The sequence below is a fragment of the Poecilia formosa genome, unplaced genomic scaffold, assembly GCF_000485575.1.
Source record: "Poecilia formosa unplaced genomic scaffold, Poecilia_formosa-5.1.2 Scaffold15, whole genome shotgun sequence".
NCBI lineage: Eukaryota > Metazoa > Chordata > Actinopteri > Cyprinodontiformes > Poeciliidae > Poecilia > Poecilia formosa.
The window spans coordinates 3,980,355-4,003,535 of NW_006799954.1; the positions used below are offsets into that span (position 1 = coordinate 3,980,355).

A 23,181-nucleotide genomic window follows, 5' to 3' on the forward strand; every position below is an offset into this window, starting at 1 on the left:
TATATATATATAGGCTCCTGCATGTGATAAAATGCGTAGATTTTTGACCATATTATCTTAATCTGGGTGGTTACCAGAGATTACTTCCAAACAAATATCAAGAATCACACAGATTTCTATTTTACACAGTCACCATGGTAAATAATATAAAACAAATTGAATAATTAAATAATAATAATCAAATTTATTGAATAATAATCAGCAGAAAGATACAGGGGCAGCCATCTATTCAGTGAGTTTATATTTGTTAAATGTCACAAAATATAAGAGCAATTTAAAAAAAAAGGGTACAAACTCAGAAAGGCCACAGGTGCATTTTGAAATGAGAAAGAATGAGGGTGAACTAAAACTCCACGAGGAAAGAGAAGGGAGCTGCCACTCAAGGTCGTGGTGAATTGCTGTGCTGCTCTGCAGATTGATTGGAATTATGGGGAGCAGCTGGCTGAAAGGAAACCGGAAGGTGACTGAAGAAAATCACCAGGTGGCTCCCATGAATTTATGACACCATCCACCCGGCCTCTATTTCCAGTGGTCCATACAAACCAAAAGCAGTTTTTGAAGTGGTTGCTGACACATCTGGACTGATTCCCATGTCAGGTAATGTACAACTGTGTACAATGTGGTCAGTGAACAGATTAATGGCGCTGGTTTGAAAGAACTTTCTGGATAACTTTTCACAAATGGCCAGAGGATAATGCAGCTAATTACAGTTTTCTAAATGTGGAGTTCGTCATGAATATTGATAAAGAATTAATTAGTTGCTAAAACTGGAAAACCATTTTCTCTGCACCAAATACATCACATGTTTTCATAGCAAAATTGCTCCGTACAACTACATGAGAAAATGTAGGAAATAGGAAATGTGTAGATTAATATACAACATCCCATTCCCCTCCTTCATAGTTAACAATTCTTGATTTTGGGCCAGGGAATTGGCAAGCTAGATCCACAAAATAACAAATTTTGGGATTCTGTGTAGTTACACTGACACCACATGGGGCAAGAGTCAAGTAATCCGAGTACTTATTCCAAGGCATGCACCTGGGTTTAGTATCAAGGTACACCAACATTTTAAAAAGTAAGGATTTTAAAACTGACATTTTTCATCATATTGCTATATTGGCCTTCAAATGATTCATCATCAGGTGACTCTTCAAGGCGATAGGACAAGCTCAATGTGGCGTTTGGGAGTGCCACATGAAATTAAGTGGAAAGCTTCAAGTGGTAATATAGATGGATTTATACAAGTTTGTGTTCTGAAGCCTAACGTGTGCCTCCAGCCGCAACATCCAACATGGTTTTGGGATCTTAAAAATCAAAATCTGACCCAAGCAAGCTCAACACCCCAATGCATTTCTCTTTATCTGATTTCTATTCTTTAGGGGGGAAAAAAGCTGACAGACTACATAGTAAAAACTCTGCATCTGATCACCTTAAAACTGGTCTTGGAACACATTATGATAGTTGTTGTCCTCTGTGGTGTTTTTTTTTTTTTCTTCTTCTTCTTTTTCAGTATGTTTTATCTATCTTTGAGTTTTTCAGTGGCATGTCATACCTTAGCTGTTTTTTTATTATTATTATAAATTCTTATATCTGGCTTGTAGCTTTAAATGTCAGAGAGAAAACACAGGAACCAGAGTATTGAACCTTTAGAAATTCTGCTGCTCAATAATTTAAGCAACAAACATCTATACACCACCTAAATGGTATTTAGAGTGGATCACAATATTGCTTAGGTAAGAGGGCATGATCCAAGCTATCATTCATTATGCTTGGCAAGGCTCTAAGTCAAACTTAAACGCTTCCTTATCAGTCAGGGCACACTGTGACTCTTGCAGCACTGTGCTCAGGTGGGAAAGCCAATAATTTGTCATGGTGCTACTCTGAAGTCATGGTAGTTTTGATTAAGCCAAGTCACTTGCTCTGTACATGTTTTCCTCAGAGTAATGTCTTTACATTGACTTACTGAGAGGAGGAGGAGGGACACAGATGTAGTGGACTCATTCTTCTGATTTCTTAATGACTTTGCTTTGCTGAGTCCAGATAAAAGCAGAGCTTCCTGTCAGGGATATTATCAGTAGAATTGCTTTCTCAATATCTCGGTTGATTGCTGTGCTCTGCATTCAATGCTATCCATATTTTAAAAAGCGAGCTCTTTTGCCAAAATTGTGCTGCAAACATACAGCATACTTTCAGTACAAAAAGTCATTCAAAAGCAGAATAAAGTTTTTATGAGCCCAATTTCTAAAACAGACCAACTTGGTGAATCAATCCTTTTAACTTATTCTGGAATAGCTCAATCATTTTATTTTTTCTTCTCCACATTCACCAGATCAGGTTTCTTTACCCTCCTAAAAGCAGGGCGCATGCCCAATGACAGAGAGCTTAAAATCTTATTCCATGCATTTTGTCATGCAGGGGTTTACGGATGTGACATTAGATATAAAGATGAGTGAGATTTGGAGGTTATCTGGAATTACAAGCTGCACACAAGAAGTCAAAGCATGAAACAGGATTCACTGCTCTGTGTTCTCTCCGGCAGGCATCTCATTCAGGATACAGCGTGACGACTAAACCTCCGAGCTCTCCAGATGAATCTATATGTGAAATGAAAAAGATTAATACTGGTACACGAACTGTACATTTGCATTAAAATCTTTTTTTTTTTCTGGTTCTGACAGTTGCAGTATCATAAATTAAAAGGCGAGTCTAACATTTATGGTATTAAGGTTACTAGCAGACAATGAAAGAAATGCTTAATCTTCCAAATTACCCTACGGAATGATTGCTTCATTCGGCCTACTTCATAATGATTTAGTGCTAACATGTCGTATAATTTTTAATTAACTTGGAGGGGTATGAATGCAGAACGTGGGGGTGTTACTTAGGGACTGGCTGCAATTTTAAAATCATGAGTCTCACACAGAGTTGTTGCACGCTTTATCTACAAGAAATTAAATCAAAAGTAAATGAATATCAAGTACTGAGGTGAATCATCTGGTTCATGAGAATTGTAGCACTGAAGCAAATCATAAATCCTGAACCAAACAAAAGGCCATGTCTCTTCTTTTCCACCCCAATGCAGCTCACAGCTGAAGTAATCTTAAAAAGTTTATCTATAGGGTATATTTAAGGATTTTTACAACCTTTCCTTGCAGCTCTCATCAGCCTTGAAGCTCAACTTCTATTTATTTCTGTGACCAAACTGAGAAATTATTTAAAGGAGCATAAGGACAAAAAAAAAGCACAAGGCAGCTATGAATATTATGTTCTGAACGCCAAATTATTAATTAATGATCAGCTATGTCCTTACAGGATCAAACTGGATGCGACATGGTTTTTACTTGGTTAAAAATATTTAAAAATGTTTAAAATAAATACAATCATTTTAAATCTTGCTACAATAAACATGTAACCGACTCCTTCACACCTGATGTCATTATGATGGGGTTAGTTCTGTGTGCAGGTTAACGCATTGTCAAAGGTCAACAAGACGCAGAGGAAATGATAAACAAACTTAGAGAAACTATTAAGAGTCAGCCAAATCAAATTATTGAACTCTGGCTTTGCTTCAGTGTGCCTTTGTCCTTACACAAGCTTATTCAGAAGGAGAATTACTTTCCTCTCCAAATTGGTCTCAATTTGGTTCTTAAACCCAAACAGAGGAAACTTTTTGTCAATAATTGGCCACACATCCATAAAGCATATTCTTTTTACAAAGAAGATTTTTGTCAACAGGTAAAGGGTGTAAGTAGGTAAAAGGTGCTGCAACAGAAGAAAGTCATTGTCCACAGTAAAGCCTTCCTTCAGAAAATTGTGTTTTGAAATTCTCTGTCTGCTCTGAAAACCAACAGAAAGGCTGAATATGGTCTATTTATGGATAACACTTTCAATATTTGGAGGGGTTTTGCCTCTGAAATATGATAATGTATGCCCTTCAAGCTGTCCGTCCACACAAACACAAGCAAAACAAACAAAATAAATATCTGCTAACATCTCTTTGGCAATCGCCAGCATCGTTTGAATGCAACGCAGCAGTAGCACAACCCAACATCTCTCTCTTATAATCCTGCGCAAGGTGCTGCTTTGCCTCTTGAATTGCTGAGTAGGATGAAACTGAGCCAGTTTAACATCGCAAGTCAATCAGCTCAGGCCAGACACAGTGCATCAGCCATTGTTAGCAGTGACCTTGGAAGATAATAATGGCACTAAAGCAGATATATGTGCTGGGTAATGACACAGTGATTAGCAAAATATGCAGAAGATCATAAACACTGACATGTCTGTCTGCAGTATCTGTACAATCCTTCATTTCTGCTTCCAAGAAACCCCGCTCTGTTTTTTGATAACGAAATGAGAAAATGGGCAAGAAAGTAATGAGAGGTTTGTTCTTGGTCGGCATGAGATTTTCACTGTATGATAACTTTGAGAGGAAATAGAACGGTTTCACATTCCCTAAGTATTTACAGCAAGATTTAAAGCAAAAATCCCCATTTCTGCTATATGCATTACAAAACAACACAGTGGTATTGTTGGCAAACAAGTTTACAGACAACATGAAATCATGCTAACACAGCACTTTCTGTTGGGAGATGTTAGATTTGCAGAAAAAACAGCGCTGCATTTTTCTGAGCAAGTGTAGGATTTCATGATCTCTCTGTGGGCTTTTCTTTAAAGTTAAAGGTTCAAAATCCTCTGTGACAACAAGGTAATTTAGTTACACCCTTTATAAAAAATAAATACAGGCAAATGGTCTCACATGACAACCAAAGAGCGGCAATAATTCTGGAGACAGACAGCAGATGAATGGGCTAGTGGCCATTTCTAGTGGACATCTCTCACTTTTATATGGATTGGTCTGGAAAACAATTTCTGTTGCTGCACGGTGCTGCTCTATGCTGTCTGAGGCATATGAGAGAGTAAATACGTCCCTTATACAGGACATTTATCATTATTGACTTTGTTTTTGATTCACATTCCTTAAGAGGAAGGAAGTGAAAACTTGTAAATCACTCGAGTCACTCAAAATGCATTTTACATATTTAAAAGCATTTGAACATTTTCTCCCACTGCAGTCATGGCAGTAAAGTGAACTTCCAGGTTTTCCCCCTTGTGTGTTTCAGAGTCCCTCAGAAAGATCGATTCTAAACTTAACTCCCAAATTACTCCATTATAAGTGGCTTTGAGCCAAATTCTGCTAAAATGATTGCAAGGGAAAACCTAATGTAGTTCCAATTACACCGGTTCTCTCTTGAATCAGTACATTTTATCTCACTGTATTGTGTTTATATATTAAGTCTAATTCTGTGATGTAAAAGCTTCAAATGACCATCTGGAGATCCATCTTGATTTGTGATGTTATCTTATTTTCTTCCCTTGAAACCATCTCATGTTTAGTGAGAAAAGACACCCCCCATTGTGGCAAACCTCAATAGGTAGGCCTTGTACTCAAACCAATCCCATCTGTAAGGCCTTGGACGATTATTGAAGGATAATTGGGTGCAAGCTTGTTGAAATGGAACCCTGTGATAGAGCAGGAAATTCCAGTTTCATGGACATAAGCCTGGCACACATCCATGAAAGGTTCAACACCTGGTTTCATAAAAGCCACAAAGGAAAAAAAAAATGAGCACATGAGAGAGCTTTGAGGCTAATAAAAACATGAGGTGACCCTGGGTTTCATATGTCTACAAGATTCTGCCAGTAAACTTCACACATAAAAAGACATTTCTCAACATGTTTCTTAGAATTTATTCTCAGTGTTTCAAGTAAAATGAGGACTAAATATTTTCTGATGCAATCACATGGTTTTATGTAGCGTCTGCTATGGGTGCCTATGCAAAATACGTATTAAATAACAATAGGCCTTCGCAGCGCTTAGCTGCTCAGGCCTAAAAAGACGAGTGATACTAGTAGAATATGTTAGCGCAATAATATAGCTTGCACAGCGTGGGAAAGACTGCTGACCTCATGAAGGTAAATCCACAGACAGATGCTGCTAAGGAAGGTGGCTTTTCATAGGGAGATACCATACCATACCAACTTTATTTATAAAGCACTTTAAAACAACCACAGCTGATACAAAGTGCTGTACATTAAAACACAACATAACAATAAAAAATAAATAAATAAATAAAAAATACAAAACTCTTACAGTTTAAAAACAAACATACAATTTAAAACTATAACCTGCTGGAGTTGAAAGCCAAGTAAAATAGATGGGTTTTAAGACAAGCTTTAAAAGTGGTCAAAAGATACAGCCAAACATATGACACAAAACTTTGAATAAAAAAAATAAAAAATAGTATGGCCAAAATCTTAAAAGATTTTTGCAGCACAGGCAATTTAAAAAGTTTAGGAGAGATGCAAAAGTCATTAACTCTGACTGGGATGAGTAGTTTAGGAGAAGCCACACTTTGTTAAGGATCCTGTTTTATTCAAATACAAGTTTTGAACGTGTTTGCACATCCACAATAACTTTTCAGAACAATGTATGACAATGAAATGAGTAGAGTCGTTGAAGGGTATTTATTTTTGTTTTCTGTATTGATCATCACTAGTGTAATACTCGGTGTGGCCATGAAAATGACAAGGTAATCTGAAGCAACATGGGCGTTACCATAGGGATACAGCTACATCCCTAATGAGGCGACCAAGAGTGAGATGACTATCTAGCTGACACAACTACACACATGTTCACACAAACGAACAGCACTGTCGCTGCCGGCTGGACGGATCATGTATGGTAATTAACTGTAATGATGTAAACAAGTATACATTCCACTACCGATGAACAGCTATCTGGTACGTTAGCAGTAGGACAGCAGAGATTTGCAGATTTAAAGTACCAGAGGAAAGAGCACCTGTCGGGTAATGAGAGCTGCATCATTTGCATATACAAGGATGTATTTTCTATCCTCCTGCTACACTCAGTTTCTTTGATCAAAGCAGAAGCATTTATCAGGTGGGGGAGGAAATATCAGAAGACACTGAGTGTTTCCGACTCAGGGACAACTCTTAATAGATGGAGCCATGCCAGAGAAAAAGAAGCAGGCTTTCTGACAAGATTGCATCATTTAATGTATTAGTTTAACTTCTGAGACTTCAAAGCTAACCAGAAAACACCATCTACACATAGTTTGCTCTTTAGTTTCTCCTCTGTCAGACACAATAAGAATCATCCGCAACTTGTTAAGGTCACAACCAGATAACTCGGCACTCCATTTTGAAAATTTCCACTAGGTTATTTTCTGCCAAACGATTCTAAGGTCTAATCAAAGGGTTTAATGGAGCAGTTAAGCATATTACGGTTGTTCCTTTTGCTTTTCTTGGCCACGTCAAAGGCTGTGGTTCTCCACATGATATATATATTTTTTTTAAATAAAAGCGACTCCAAACTCCTCAATCTCTGTTTTGCAACTCAATACTAGTTGTTCTTTCTAATTTGTTCTTTTCAGTATCTACATTGTTCCAAAATCCAGAGATTAAATGAATCCTTAACATTGGATCAACCACATCTCCTAATGCAAAAGCGACAAAAACTTATGAGTTCTGTACCATTTAAGAGCAGTTATAGGAACTGTGCACAGCCAAACTTTTTGCAATCCAAAAACACAAACGGAACTGGACACAAATGCCACAGGAAGAGTGAAAATGGTTTCTGTGGTCTGCAAAAATCTATTGTTTCAGCATCAACTGTCACCAACTATTATCCCTGTGCTTCCTGTTTCTTTGAGCATATCTATAAGTGGAACCAGAGGTGAAAATGTGACACCTTTACATTCCTGCTGTGGAGAAACAGTAAAAATAGACAGAACTGCCTTTTGTTTTCCTACATCTCCTACGTTCTTCAGGTCGGTTCAATTAATGTATGCTTACTCTGATGTTTCTTTGTCTCATGGCGCCTGGCAGGAACAACATCTGTTTAATCAACAACTTCCTATGACAGTCCCTCAGTTGGGTGCAAGCTGTCGTATCTATTCTCAGATGGTACCGCAGAGGGATACGAGCCTCATAGATATGCAAAAGAATCTTCACAGCCAGGTAGAGCAGCTGAGAAAAAAGATGATGTGAAACTACCTTGAGAGCTGAGGGACTTTTCTACTGCTTGACTGTGTTTTAGTACTTAACTTATTTGAAGAGCATATTATCGTCAGTAAATTTTAACATAAAATGGAAGTGCTGCCATTCTTCATGTAGAATAACTGGAAGGCCTTTCAGATGATTGTGATGGGCTTGCTCTGCTTATAATCAAGACAGTGGCATGTTCACATCAACCCACATCGGAGATAATTTCTCTCAGGTCCCCATCAACATTGATTACCCCTCTCAAGTTGTACGAAAATGTCATATTTTACATATCCTACAATTTCATCTCACATTATGTTCTGCATCTCTCCTGGAATTAAGACAATGTCGAGGGAAACTGATGTGGGAGGGATGTTACCTTTACCCACACCTGAAAGCGTCTTATCCTGCTGTGGCTGCTTCTTTCTGAATTAGGTCACTGAGGTAATTGGGGTTCCTCTGGTCATTAATTCAAAGCTAGATGGCAGACCACCACTACCACTACGAGTATAATTGGGTCTAATTTGCCCAGTGTTGCCAATGATTTGGATCAGACAAACAGAAATGACTAATTTAAATGGCTGTGTGACCTTTTCAAAAGCTTCAGTCTAATTAACCTTTGTCGATGCATGCAGGAATGTTAAAAGTAGGCTACAAAACAAATGACAACTCACTGAAAAGGGTCTGTATAAACTTATTTATAGTGCACAATGGCCTACATGTTTTCCTTTCACTCTGTTTGACCTATGTCATGTTTAATTATATGATTGACTAATATTTTCCTAACAGCAAAATTTGCATTAATAACGGAACAAAGGCTTGAAAATCTATCTAAATCAAAATCTTCACCAATAAACATTTATACCTGAAAGTTTGGCTTTGGGAAAATATGACTGTTTGACATGTCTGGTGTCTACAAAATAAGTCCAAATAATTATGCTCCAGACCAACAAACTACCAAAAACTAACTTGTTTTCATGGAGGTGGTCACACCAATCCTCGTGATGAATTTCTTTAGTTAAAGATAAACTTTAATATGAAGCATCTGGATGCATTTTTATATTAAGTTAAAAGAAAGACTTTCCCCTAAAGGCTCCAATTTGTGTTCATTTTTGATAAATAACAGAGAATCCCCTAACTGTTTTTTTTACATACTACTTTATTTTGATTCAATATTCATAGAAATCAGTTAAAGGTATGAAAAATTAAATCAAAGACAATCTGATGCTAATGCACAGCAGTAAGCAGTTGCACATGATGTGAAAAAATAGAGCTTATGCTGCATTCAGTGCAGTGAATCAGGACTCAGTCTAGTCTGAGTGGCTTAAACAGAAAGACGCAAGACAATCTTATGTACATAGAGAGTAGTGCAGGATTTTCGACTGTTGGAGCCTGATTCTGTACACTCAGCAGTAGGCATGCACCTAGCTTAGGCCACTTTACAACCAAGGGCCTTTAATGCAAAAATGTTCTTAAGGGCACCACATATTAATTTGATGCCTCTTACCAACCACTCTTATCAGTTATAAACCCATTAAAGCAAATTAAGAGTTTTGAACTGAAGGCAAATAACTTCCTAATAACTTGATGATCGTAAGTCACTAAAAATACAATTGGGGGCATTATTGTTATTTAACTGTGTAGTCAGTCAATCTTTTCCAAAAGGGTCAAATTCACTCTTCAGTTTATTTTTGAAAGATTTAGCCAATCTAAGTTTTTAATAAAATACAAAATAGTCTTGTAATACAAGCATCTTCGCAGTTTTACAGCACTAACAAACTTCACCAGGTTTGTCATTAGTGTACTCCCAACAGCCTTCCTTAACTTAATTTTTAAACTGATTGGTTGAGATTTATTTCAAAAAAGTTCCATCTGTTTTAAACTCAAACCCTTAGTGTTGCTTTCATACTTGGCAGAAAATCTAAGATATCTGAAGGGTTAATAAAACATATTTACAAATTAGAAGCACTGCATTAAAACTTGTAATATTTACTGTGGACAGAGTGAAGATGGATGCATTTCAGCTCTAAGCCGTCAGCAGTATGCAAAGGTAGGAAGCACATCCATCTTCTTCTTGTCCATAATAAATCAGACCAATGCTGACACACTAAGTACTGGTTCTTATTATTTTTGATCCCATCCAATATTTCACCTAATATTCTAAAATATTTACAAAACTTTTCATATCTTTTCAACTTTTTACTTTTTGGACATTGAAAGAGCAAATTTCAATGTGTTTTACTGAGACTTTATATGACAGCCTAATGCATAGTAAAAGTCTGACTTGTAATCAGTCCCATTTACTCTGAATACAATCTAATGCAACCAAAAGTCACCCAATTAATAAACTGTCCAACTAAATTATTATTTCATAACCCAGATGTCAAATATATCTGCAAGTTGACAATGGAAAGACACAGATGGGAAACTGTGGTCAAATATTGTAAGCAGATGAAAATAATGCTGGACAGAAATAAGAAAACCCCAAAAATAAACAAAACTAAACACAAAACTAAGCTGTATAGGGATGTAAAAAGTGGCTACATTGTGCAAGCAGATCAGCAGTAATCCTCTCATTATCCTATCCCAGTTAATGGCATGGTTTACTTTGCAATGACAACAACCCAAGTTTGTGCATCATCAAATTTCCTTTCTGCCAGTCATTACAAAATAGGACCAGAAGCTGCTTGCATTCTCAAATAATAATGTGCCACAAAACAGGGAGAAAAGCAGGTAGAGGAGAGATGTGTGCATGATCTGTTCACAGAGGATACATAAGTGATGACTAATTAATCATCTGGGGAGCTTGCAAGCCGAAGGGAAACGGAAGAGGGACTAAATCACTGGAGTTTGATATGACAGCATTTGGAAACATAATAAAATGAAAGAGTCTCCAATGGACCCACTGTACAACAGTAAAAAAAAAATAAAAAAATAAAGATTTTCTTAGCAAGAATCGATCCACCTAAATAAGAAGGAAACAGGAAAACTCAGGACACAGAGTTCCTGAGAATCCTTTTAAAAAGCTACAAAAAGGGTAAATGACAAGGTTATATCCAATAACACCTTGGAATCACCTTGCTTCACTCCTTTCATACTGCTTTTTTTTTTTTTGCTTCCTTTCAAGTCAAACATGATTCAGTCTGGGTTATCAGCTATCATCTTCAAGCAGAATGTGCATCCTGATTTGTGTCACTGAGCGATATTGTTTTTTGGGGAATGCATTCTGGGAACACCGTTGAGCAGGATGAATGAAAGCTAATGCTTCTAGCAGCCTTGGAATGAGCCCACAGAGAAGGGTGGTTAATCCTATCATTCTACACCATTCATGTGCAATCCACTTGGCTTTCAGCGTTTTTTTTTTCCCTCAACAGGCAATTTGTGGCTTCCCTGCTGGATCGCTCCAAAGCCACTGTGTTATGACTACAAAACACTTCCAAGGCCGCCTGGGAGTCAGACAGGAGGCCACTAAATACAGTCTGCGACCCTGTCACGGCCCGTGCTGGCAGCTGCCAACCCCGCTGCCCGCTGCCAAGAAGAGCTTAATGACAAATACTTTCAGAAGACATCCCATTGTCAAAGTCATGATTGGATTAAGTTAAATGCTTGTGTCTTATTTTCACAATCTCAGTAAAGCTGGAATTATAATCAAACATGATGATTTGGAGAAACTTTGGGAATACTGGTTTTCTTAGCAGCAATGCAAAAGGAACATTTGATGCGATCTGTAAAGTAAAACATCCAACAGTCCAACACTGAATAACTTCCAGATGGTGGCATCCCTCTTTTCATAGCTTGTCTTTTTTTCTGTGACAGATGCCATAGTTGCTTCCCAGGAAGAATCTGCGTAGCCTTCCATAGCTAACCAAGGCAGAAGACCCATGTTTACGGCTCCATCTGTCTTGGTATTACTGGATCTCGGTGTAGCGTTAGGCACAGCTGATCACAACATACTGACTGGTAGACTGGATAAGTGGGTGGGATCATCTGGTACTGTGCTAATTTGGTTTAGATTTTACTTGGCAGATCAGAACTGCGTCGTGTCAGTTGCCAAGCATAAACCTAAGGGATCAAAGGTGGGGTTCCACAAGGCTGTGTTCTCAGGCCACTTTTATTGACGACTAAAGCACTCCACAAACATAAGGCTCTGACATACTTCATCCAACGCTGAACAGTCAGTGCACAGTGACATGGTTGAGGACTGTTTGTTTCAGTTGCATACGGTCTTAGATAATTTTCCTTTTACTTAAAGCTTACATTTAGCTTATTTAAAAATACATTTCTTGTTTTTGACATTTCTTTAGCCATTTTCCTTTATTTTCCCGGTAAGCACTTCTAGCTACACATCAATAATGCTTTACAAATAAACTTGCCTTGCTTTCACCTATTACAAGTTTGCATCACTTCTTGGCTATTTGGAGGAGGAAGACATTCCCACAGGTAAAGATTTGTTACTCACAGGATCAGTTCAGTTTTTACAAGGTGAATGCAGGTCTGTGCAGAGCTGAACAGTAAGCATATCTAAGAGGTTGGATTGTACCATTACACCCAAAGCAAATACAGAAAATCATTGTTTTCTGCTTCCTGTCATGTATAAATTCATACATGATTTTCCTATTACGAAGAACTCTTAGCAAACAGACCATAATATCCAGTACGCTGTATCCATCTCAGCAATCATTATTAGCCTTGTTAAATATGTCTGGGCTCAAGCAAATATTGACAACCTGCTACAGCCTCTTCATGCTTATTGACTGCCAAAGTAGCATGATTATCTCCATTCGCACATTCATATCTGCTACAAAAAAAAAATCCATATTTCTCACTAGATGTTGTATTTGGATCTGTTGAGGAGACCAAAAATAAAGTGTAGCATGATATGCACTGAGCAGTGGAGGAGGCTGTTTAACAATGTGCTGCTCACAATCCCAGAGCTGCAACTGTACTCCCAACGCTGCACGGCTCCATGAGTCCTCTCTTATGATGCTGCAGAACCCACCCTGCAAATATGACTGTGGAGGCTGTGGTCAGTCCAGAGCTCAGGGAGTGGTACCGTCCTGCTGCGCTTTCAACCACAAACAAAAACACTAAAGCATAAGAGTGTTCCAGGGAAAAAGGAAATGAGTAAAGAATACTGAAATTACACAAGCTACAATAATACTTATCCCTGTGAGACACACAGAGAAGACATGAACGCACACTAATGCATGGTCACAGGTCAAAAAATAAGCATTAGCCAAAGGATCTGGAAAACCAACCACTATAGACCACAGACCTTTACATGCAAAGTACTTTTGGACTGTTTTTCTTTTTATATGACATCTCAAAAATGAAGTTATGCACGTAAAGAAAACACAGGGTAAATTCAAAAGTGAAATCAGATGCAGCCTCACACATAAATGTCGAGGTAGATGATAGATTAAATTTTACATGTAAAAAATATGAGATGCGCAAAGACTCTGACAATTAGTAGATGTATTCAAGGAGCTCAATTGTCCCATTTTATACGTAGATAGCAATACTAGAACTGACCATTAAAAAAGAGAACCATACCACAATCCTGCTGACACCAATTAGTGACTTGCATTGTGTCATGAAAAAGAATGTGCTGCTTCTCAAATTAAAAAATAACCTGACTTGATTCAAAAAGCAGTTTGCAAATTATATCATTTATAAGGAAGAAAACAACTATCCAAACCAAACTGGCTCCATAGAGAAATTTTGGAGGACCTCATCTTATCTTTGATGTTTTATAATCTGAAACATTCCAGCATCAGAAAAGAAGCAAAAACAAAATATATCAATAAGAAGGAAAGCACTTTTTCAAATCTCTGTAGATATTCTGATTGTAAGTTTTTCTTACTTAGAAAATTACTGATACAGAAGACGCTGAATGGCAGAAATGATAATCGTTTTGAAATCAAACAAACACGGTTTAAGTGTAAAAATGGTAAGACAGAGCAAATTTACAGTCTGAATCATCTCATGAAGCACACAGCATCGCTGCCAGCAGGCATCTTGGCTCAGCCTCATTGTAATTTTTCACATGGAGGCAATCCCCAGGAAGTCCTAGACCCACATAGCATGAACTTGCCTTGGAGCCAAGGAACTGTGAGTCTAAATAAAATCTTTATATCTTTCTTTACATTCTAGAAAAATGTGGCACGGTGTACAATTTGTATAAAAAAACCTGCACTTGTTTAAGATATTGGACATATACTTAAATAATTTAAGACTATCAAAGCCTCACCAAGTGACTTAAACTGGAGGAATCTAGAGCAGAAAAAATAAAAATAAATTAAAGAGCTACATTGGAATGAGATCAAGAATCTCCTCAAATGTGTGATGCAGTCACATGCTGCTTTTCTCACAGCTTTATATTACTTTGCAACAAAAACAAGGAAACAAGTGACAGATTTTTTTAGTAGCCGTTCAAACTGTAAGAAAATAGTAGAAGCTCCAAACTCTCACACTGCATCTTCAATCTTGTCAAATAAACATCTTTCACAGCAGATTCAACACAGTTCTTGGCAAAAAATATTTTTACATTTAGTCAAACTAGAAACACAAACATGTGATAGACACATAAAATCTCTTAACTTCTCTTAGACAGAATGCATGATGTCTGTCAACACCCTTTTTTAAGTCTTACTACACATTTTCAATTGTACTTTGTATATAATTTTATCAATTCTAAAGTGATTTAGACCACTGTGTCTGTGGCTGGAGGTTTAGGATTGTTATCCAGCTAGAAGGTGGACCTCCGACCCGGTCTCAAGTGTTTTTCAGTCTCTAACAAGCTTCCTTCCAGGATTTCCCTGTATTTATCTCTTAGTGATCCCATCAACCCTGACTAGATTCCCTGCCATGCTGAAGAAAATAATCTTTACAAAATCATAATGCCACCACCATACTTTCACAACCAAATATATTGTTTTACAAATAGGCCAAAAAGTTCCCTTTTGGTGTCATCAGATTGATTCCCTGGTTAATGCTCTTCCTGTCAGTTTGCCTCATGTGCACAACACTCCCTAAAGCTAAACTAAAAGGCTACAGCAGTTTATAAATTTCAAGGAGCATTAATATTACAACCTTAGTGAAGACTAATACAGGTTTGCAGGTTTGTCGTTCTTTTCTATTCTAGGATAATGGATTGAACAGCGGATGGTGAGATGGTTAAATCTTGGTATATTTCTTTATAAACTAAGTGTGCTTTAAACTTCACCACAATCGTATCCCTGATGAGCAAACAAGAGACTCTATCAATCTTAAATGCCTTCACAGAACATCTGCATTTACAGTGAGATAAAATTACACGTAGCTCAATTTCTACTTTGGAAACGCATGACAAGAGTAAAGAGCTAGCAAATGTATCTTATTTTCAGCACAAGTTTGCTTTTTTCATCCACATGTGTTTGTCTGTCATAACAAATCTTAAAGTACATTGAAGTTTGTGGTTGTAACCTGAAAGAATTCAAGAAAGTTTAAGCAATGTTGAACACTCTTCCAATGTGTTAAAAAGTGCATTCAGCATCTGAACCTGTGCATTCTGCCTGCCTGTGTGCACAAGAACAAAAGTGAAACTTGCTGCCCTCGTTAATTCAAGCTCATTTGTCCCATTTCATGCCAAAACGTCTGCTTTACTGGGAGTCTTTGATCCCGCTGTGACTAACGCAGCACGACATAAAAGGGTAGAAATTATCTTTTTTTTTTCTTTCTAAGCTAATTTATTAATTCAAAGAATGATGTTAAAAGTTCATTCAAACACTTAAGTTCTTTAAGGTAAAGAAGAAAACATTTTTAGTCAAGAAATTTTGTGTAATTCTTTTTAACAAGATCTTCACACATCTGACAACAATAAAGTTTTGCTACCTGAAGTGAAACTGAACTCTAACAGGTTAACTAGCAATCACTGCTTTCTCTAAATCTTAATGCTTAAATTTATTTGTGATAAGGTTTGTCTCGACTCCTATTACCATTTAAAGCCCTGAAATCCTCATTAAGAAGCCAGACATTTAAGATTTTCAATTGAACCCTCTCTCGCTATTTTATTCTCCCCATAGTCCTACTTAGTATGGTGCCCATCTTGCAGACTGCAGCTTATTTCTATCAAACTGAGACACTTTTGGATTAGTCGATAGGAGCTTAGGGCTGATCAACTAACAGAATATTGACCATAGTGTGCTTCGCAACAGGAAGCTGCACGATTGTTAGCCAAGAATGAGTAGAAGGCTTTAGGATGCCTACCCAACGGAGATCACGGATACTAAAGTAGAAGCTAAATGTAGGCCACACAATCATTTGAAGTAAGAACCAACTAATTTTTTTCTTTCCTGACCAAGAGTCTCCACCGTTGTTGAAGAATAACACAGTAGGATAAGTCAGTATACCAAAATGGACAGTGCCCCAGATAATGTAAGGATCTGTCAATCCTTACAAGGACAGTCGATCACAGAACATCACTGTTTTCACTGAAGCCCAGTTCAGTAGATTTCAACTTTATAAATACAAGACAGAACCCCAGCTGCTCCCAGTGAAACAGGATCACTGTTTCTTGTATATGGATTATTGTATGAATAAATCAAGAGATGGGCCCACAGTAACTAATGCTTTGGAATGTGCAAGAAACAAGAGCAGCACTGGGTCGATTATGGATTGAAGCACACAAGTTGTTATGATATTGTTGTGAGGAAGCATGGTGGACTGGACCCATTGCTTCACAGTAGGAGCTCTCGTTTGCTTTTGAATCTCAGAACGTATCAAAATAAAATAACATTTTATTAGTTTTTACCTGGTGTTTGTTGTGGCTCTTGCCCAGATATACTTTTTTCAAAATCAAAAACTTTTTAAGGATATTAAAAACTAGAAACTCTGATGCTGCATCTTCAATCTTCTCAAATATGCCTGTTGCACAATGCAAGCACATTTTTATATGTCGCAGACACGAACTTCAACAAATTTTGTTGAGATTCAGAATGACTGATCAGTATAAAACGGTGCATAGCTGTGAAGTGAAAGGATGTGTTTGAAATCTTTTAATATAGAAATCTGACTAGTGGGGCTTGCAATTATTTATCTCTCTTTAATCTGATTATTTGCAGTCAATTGCCTTCAGAACCTAACTACAAAGTAAACAGAGTCCACATGTGTGTAAATTAATCTTAGGATAAATGCCAGGGTCCTGTGAAGGCCTCGGAGGTTCCTTAGAGAACAGCACTGAACAAAAAGACCAAGAGACAAGGTTTGAAAATGTCATTGGATACTCTTCAATCAAATGGGAGGAGTACAGAACATAACATAACAGAACATATTTAAAACAGAACATATTTTAAAGGGTGGAAAATGTGCAACTTCTTTCAGCTTTATATCCTGTTATAATGTTATTCCCTCAGCAAAAAACATACGAGGGGTGTTAATTTGATTCATTCATGCATTTAAATAAAAATATCCTGGAATTTCCCATGGTAGCCATTTGAGGGTGGCTAAGCGCTTGCTCATTCAATGCGCCGCCTGTTTAGCCAAATCACCGCATTAGCGCTTCAGTCTCCAACCGAGCTCTTGACCCACAGATCACCCCTCGCTGCACCTTCCCCACACAGCTCTACCAGACTAGAGGCAGCAACAATTATCAAACAGCTGGTAGGACGGCACATTTGCTGAGCTCTTCACACAAAAAACAATGTTCCTAAGAACAACTGTAAATGGCATCATAGAGTGTTGCGATGATGTGCTGAAGGGGAAGTGTCAGAAACTGCACTGACTTCTTAAAGACACAGAGGCCAATTTCAAGGCATCAGATACAGCTAAATGCAAATTCAAATTTCTTTTATTTTTGATATATAAAGCATTTTCATAACAACTGATCATAGAATAGTTTCTTGAATGTACAATAGAATGGCACGATGTTCTAGAAAATGCAACCCCATGACCTCCATTTCCTCTTTTAGTCACAGTTGTCCATCTAAAACCAATATGCCAGGCAAGGAGAGCATTGATCAGAGAAGCGTGTAAGAGCCCCATGGTAACTCTGGATGTCCTGCAGAGATCTATAATTCAGGTGGGAGACTACACTGGGCAGTGTCAACAGCACAAATGCTGTTGAAAGAAAGTCTGATGAATACCTCTTTGGTACAATACATGTAGGGGACAGACAAATTGTGGGAAAAGCTGTCCTGGTTAGATGAGACCAAAAAGTAACTAATTAACTAAGAATTCCCTACATGCAAATGTTACGTGTAGCAAAGGAAAATTGGACAGCCTGGCTAGTCCAGTGAGACTAGCTTATGCATGGAATGTCATAAGCTTTGAAATGGAGGCTGGGCAGCGGCACTGTTAGCAGGACAAGGTTTACAGCTCAGCTGACCATCAGAATCCAGCTGAAGGTACTAGAGAGCTTACAGCTATGCACTGCCCAAACAACAAAGCCGGGGATCTGTTGTGACATACCTTGATACTGTGATGAATTTCTAATTGATGTAATACACTAACACGCATTATCACCAACCATAAGCAAGTACCACAGTTTGTTATATTGTCCTATTGTAAATGGCTACTTGTATAGCACTCTGTCAAATTCAAAATCATTCATGTACCATTAATACACACAATCACAAGCCAATCGTGATAAGCTAATGGATTATAGCCACAGGACATTGAACCAACATTGCAGATTCAACGCAGAATGATGGACTGACATTACTGTTAACCAACGAATCACCAATGACATCTTCGGGATGTGGAGTGCATATTTTATAAAAATGACAATTCTTATTATTACTTCAAAATCAGAAGACAAACTCGCTTCTAAACAGCACCTACAGTATGTCAGACATTTGGTTTCACAGCCCGTTTAATTGCCACCAAGAGGAGTTTGTAAAGGATTCAGCGTCACTAACAATAAGTCATCAGCTGAGCAGGGGTTTGTCACAATCATTTTTAATGAGACTGGCAGTCATCTATGTGTCTCTGTAGGTGAGTGCCTCCACTGATTGGCCTCTGATGAGGCAGCAGGGCAGTAGGTTGGCACCGAAAATGTGATTTCTGGCTCTTTGCTGTGATACTTATTGGTCTAATGTCTAAAAACACTGCATCGCCAAGTTCAGATTGAAACAGAGTTTAAGGCTTAAGGAGGTATAGAAGGAATATTAACAATAAGATGAAATAAGAACTTTTTTGTGCATAATCTGTCAGATGCCTCCCATAAAAAAAACACATAAACATGTTAGGTGGTCTGTGCCAATGTTGTCTTCATTTCCCCATAATTTTCTATAATTCAATGCTGATTTTAAGTGTGCGTGTTTAAAAGAAAAGGAAAGAAAAGAAGTTTGAAGGGTTGAAAGATTGAAAGAATTATGCCCTCTTAATCACCTTCTTTTTGTTGCACATTATTAAATATTTAAAAAAAAAATTTATCTAACACCGTTTGAAAATGTGACAAGCGGTAAAGTTTTAAAAGTCGCTTCTCAAACAAAGAGAAAAACAAACAGCTATTTACAGTTGAAAGACAGATAGGCTTAAACAAAAGCTTATGATTTATTTGAACATCTTCCAAATGCCATGCCAAAGTTTTCTACATGAAAAGCTTTCATTTGACAACACATTACCATTCTGCTTTGTTTTCTGTTCCTTTTGTTTAAGCAAAGAAGATTAAGCCAATTTTCAGAACTGTATCTAAAATGAAAAGTGCTAAATCCTTCCGCTGCTGTACAAATTTAAATGCTACCGTTTTGTGCTTTTTAAACTCTGAAGAATTTAAACATGTTGTTTCTCTTACTAGGTTGAAAATCAAAAAATACTGTACTCACCACAGTCCTCAAGTCATACTCCTTCACCAAATCCAGGGAGTTTTTATAGCAGGAGGTAAGATCTTGTATCTCTTTATCGCCAACATGACCTCTAGCCACTGGACCTACAGTGTGGATCACATCTGTTGGAGGAAGAGCAAATATTTTCTGTAACAATAGCCAACACCAATCATAAAAGAAAAGTTGGGAGTTTTTTGTGTGACAGTAGAATTTACAACTGAAGCCGTTCTTTCAACAAACCACAGCTCGTACCGGATGTGAACTGAGTTTGAGACATTTTGGGAAGAAGAATTGGCAAAAGATTTCATCCTTTAAATGTGCAAATTAGTAGAGACATCCCCAACAGACTTGCGGTTGTAATCAACTTTGTGTTGTCTGTTATTTAAAATTCCAATAAAATCCACTGCGATTTGTGGCTATAACAATGGGTATTAAGTGCTTTTGCAAACCCCTACATAGCAGCTGAACAGCTGAGCTTGAGGTTTAAGAATCTATAAGACCATCAAAATAAATGATAAGATAATAAAGTTTGTCCTCGCAATGAGACAATCACTCATGTAGACAATTTAAGCAACTCTGCCTCAAAAGACTGCATTAATTCAGATGCTTTGATAGGAAATCAATTACAGATTCTTTCATGCCATCTTCTCAATTATTGATGTCTCCACGTACTCTTTTCCCCTCACAAAGTAATATCTTCACCTGTCAGTCACTGGCTGCATTACTGGCTTGGCCGGTTTGAGGAATGCAGCTGCTTAATTGAATCACAGGCGTGATGACAGGAAAATAAGACAGTCGAAACGGTGACTTGACAGAAGTGTAATCTTCTGCATTCTGTCTTGCAACGTTGGCATTGTCGGTGTCGGACAGGTCGGGTCAATGTCATTAAAAAAAAAAAGTATTCTGCAACAAGCGTAAATCACAGCAGAACGTTCCCCCATCAAAATTACAACACAACTCGTACTCCCATTTGGTACCCATATGTGGCAGTATTCATCCAAACCCACTTTTCTGTTAACAAACCTACACATCTACTCAACCACTTACCATTTTCTTTATGTAGTTTCTCTAAGTGTATTGATGATTTGAGGACATAAAAAAAAGGATAATTTTATATCTAAAGCATGACTTGTCTTGTTGTACATTAGTTTCTGCCTCTTTCCCAGTGAACGATGGGCACTAGGCTCTGTAAGGTTCAGCAGGTACAGACAACAGATTTATGGATGGATATTTGTTTATGAAGACTTTTTAATCAGTAGAGATCCACAAATTATTCTTCTGATCTCATTTTGGATGCACTGAATCCTCATATATGATGCTTATTAAACTTAATCAAAATTACTCTGAGTGACTCCTACTATTAGATATGATTTATTGTAGTCAAATAAGTACATTTCCTACCCACAGACAGTCAGTAGATTACAGTAAACTATATAGGACAGGTACAAATTGACACATGGTCTCAACAAACTGTTCAAGTGGCAATAGCTGTTTCTTATGCCCAACGTTTTTTGGGTCTGAAAAGACGAAACCTGCAAAAGGCACTCAAACTCAACCGTTTGTAGTCAGTATTTGATTGTGAACCATAATTCATGTGTCTGTATTTTTGTGGGTATTATCCATCTCAGTCAAAAGGGGATTTCGTTTCCAAATGTAAAACAGCATCTAACTTAACAACCTGGTAAATCTCACCACATGTTGAATTAAATGTAGATCAACTCTCGCCCATACTTTTGCATTTTAATGCATCGACCTGTGCTGTTTTTGCTACTGCAATATTGAATGCAACAGAATTTAGATCTGGTTCAGGTGAGGTTATTCATGGCAAGCCCTGCAGTCATCTTATGTGTGCTTGTACATTAACTTACCCATTTATATTTCATACGAAACACAAACTGTTTTCACTGCCAATGTAAGCAACTGTAAAGCGGCTCTCACCATTTCGAATAACACCAAAGGCTACACATTATATTCAGCTCTTTTTTTGTTGTTTTCTAGGGGCCATGAGGACAAAATGCAATGACTGTCGTGTTGCTTTCAGGGTAAGATTTTGTTTCGGCGAGAGGTAAAACAACAGGAAGGGCTTGAGGCATTCCAATATGAGTCATTACAAGAAGGGAGCCGTCTGTTTCATTTTCTTTCTTTTTTTTTTTCCACAATAGCAGGTGGAAAACTGGCACAAGATTGTTATAATGGGATAAGTGGTAAGTTGTTTTTCCTGAATATTTCATGTACTTCTACACTACAAAAAAGGCAATATGCCAATTAGAGAGTGGACAAGTGCCAAAAACCAGAGTACTAGTGAATTCATGAAAATTTAAACACCTCACCAGGTTGGAAAACTCCTCTTGGTTGTTTTTTTTTTTTTTTTCTTAAGCAATTTTACGTTAAATAAATATTTATACAGCCTTGTATCAAGGGAGGGCTTCCAAAGAAGGGACAGTCAGTCTACTAGTCCTGTGAAAGGTTCTTTAGGATCTTTGTAAAGATCCAGAAGGAATTACATTCCAACCTGTAGGAAAAATTAATAAAAATATTTGTCATTCATATAAAAAAAAAACAAGACTATTTCATATCTCTAATGGTCAATGCTCTATTCAAAAATAGTAAATACAATATTGATGAGCACCTAAATTTAATGACATTTTCCTTGGTAGATCTCCTTAATCAAGACCACATTTTGTCAAAAAAAGTCAAAGGATATTGGATGTTTTTGTTATTAAACACCGTTAAACTGTTCTGATTTGCATGATGGTGTCATGCCACAGTGTTGGTATCGTGTAGTAGTGGTTATCACTATTACAAAACATGCACATGGGGTTAATTTTTTATTTTAAACTGGCTGCAGGAGTGAGTGTGTGACTGCATCTCTTTTGTGTGTCCATGTTATAAACCGGTGGTCTGTTCAGGGCGTACCCCCGCCTTCAGCTCAGGGACAGCTGGGATAGGCTCCAACCTCCCTCATGTCCCTGAACATCCAGCTTACCTGGAAAATAAATGAATATAATTACCCAACTTCCTCACATTTATTCCCACCGAGGATCCCCTCACAGTATTTAAAAAAGAAATGTTCAGCTTTATTATGTTTTTTTTTATTTTGCTTTGCTATAGTGAGTTACAGACTGGATTGCTGTAACTCACTATATCTGGGAGTCGGTCAGTCGCTGCTCTCACATCTGCAGCTGGTTCAGAATGCTGCTGCACGACTTTTGACAGGAACTCGAAAGAGAGAGCATGTGACCCCTGTCCTGGCCTCACTTCACTGGCTGCCTGTATATTTTAGGATTCATTTTAAAATTATTATGTTTGT

General features: G+C 37.5%; 1 protein-coding gene across 1 annotated transcript in view; it reads right to left on the minus strand.

Annotated features, from left to right (window-relative positions):
• The window catches only part of macrod2 (mono-ADP ribosylhydrolase 2), a 479,923-nt gene that overhangs the window by 153,379 nt on the left and 303,363 nt on the right, over window positions 1-23,181 (minus strand). The window contains exon 6 of the mRNA XM_007546309.2: window positions 19,872-19,993. Coding sequence (XP_007546371.1) covers window positions 19,872-19,993 — 122 coding nt within the window. The remainder of the gene's footprint in view (window positions 1-19,871; window positions 19,994-23,181) is intronic.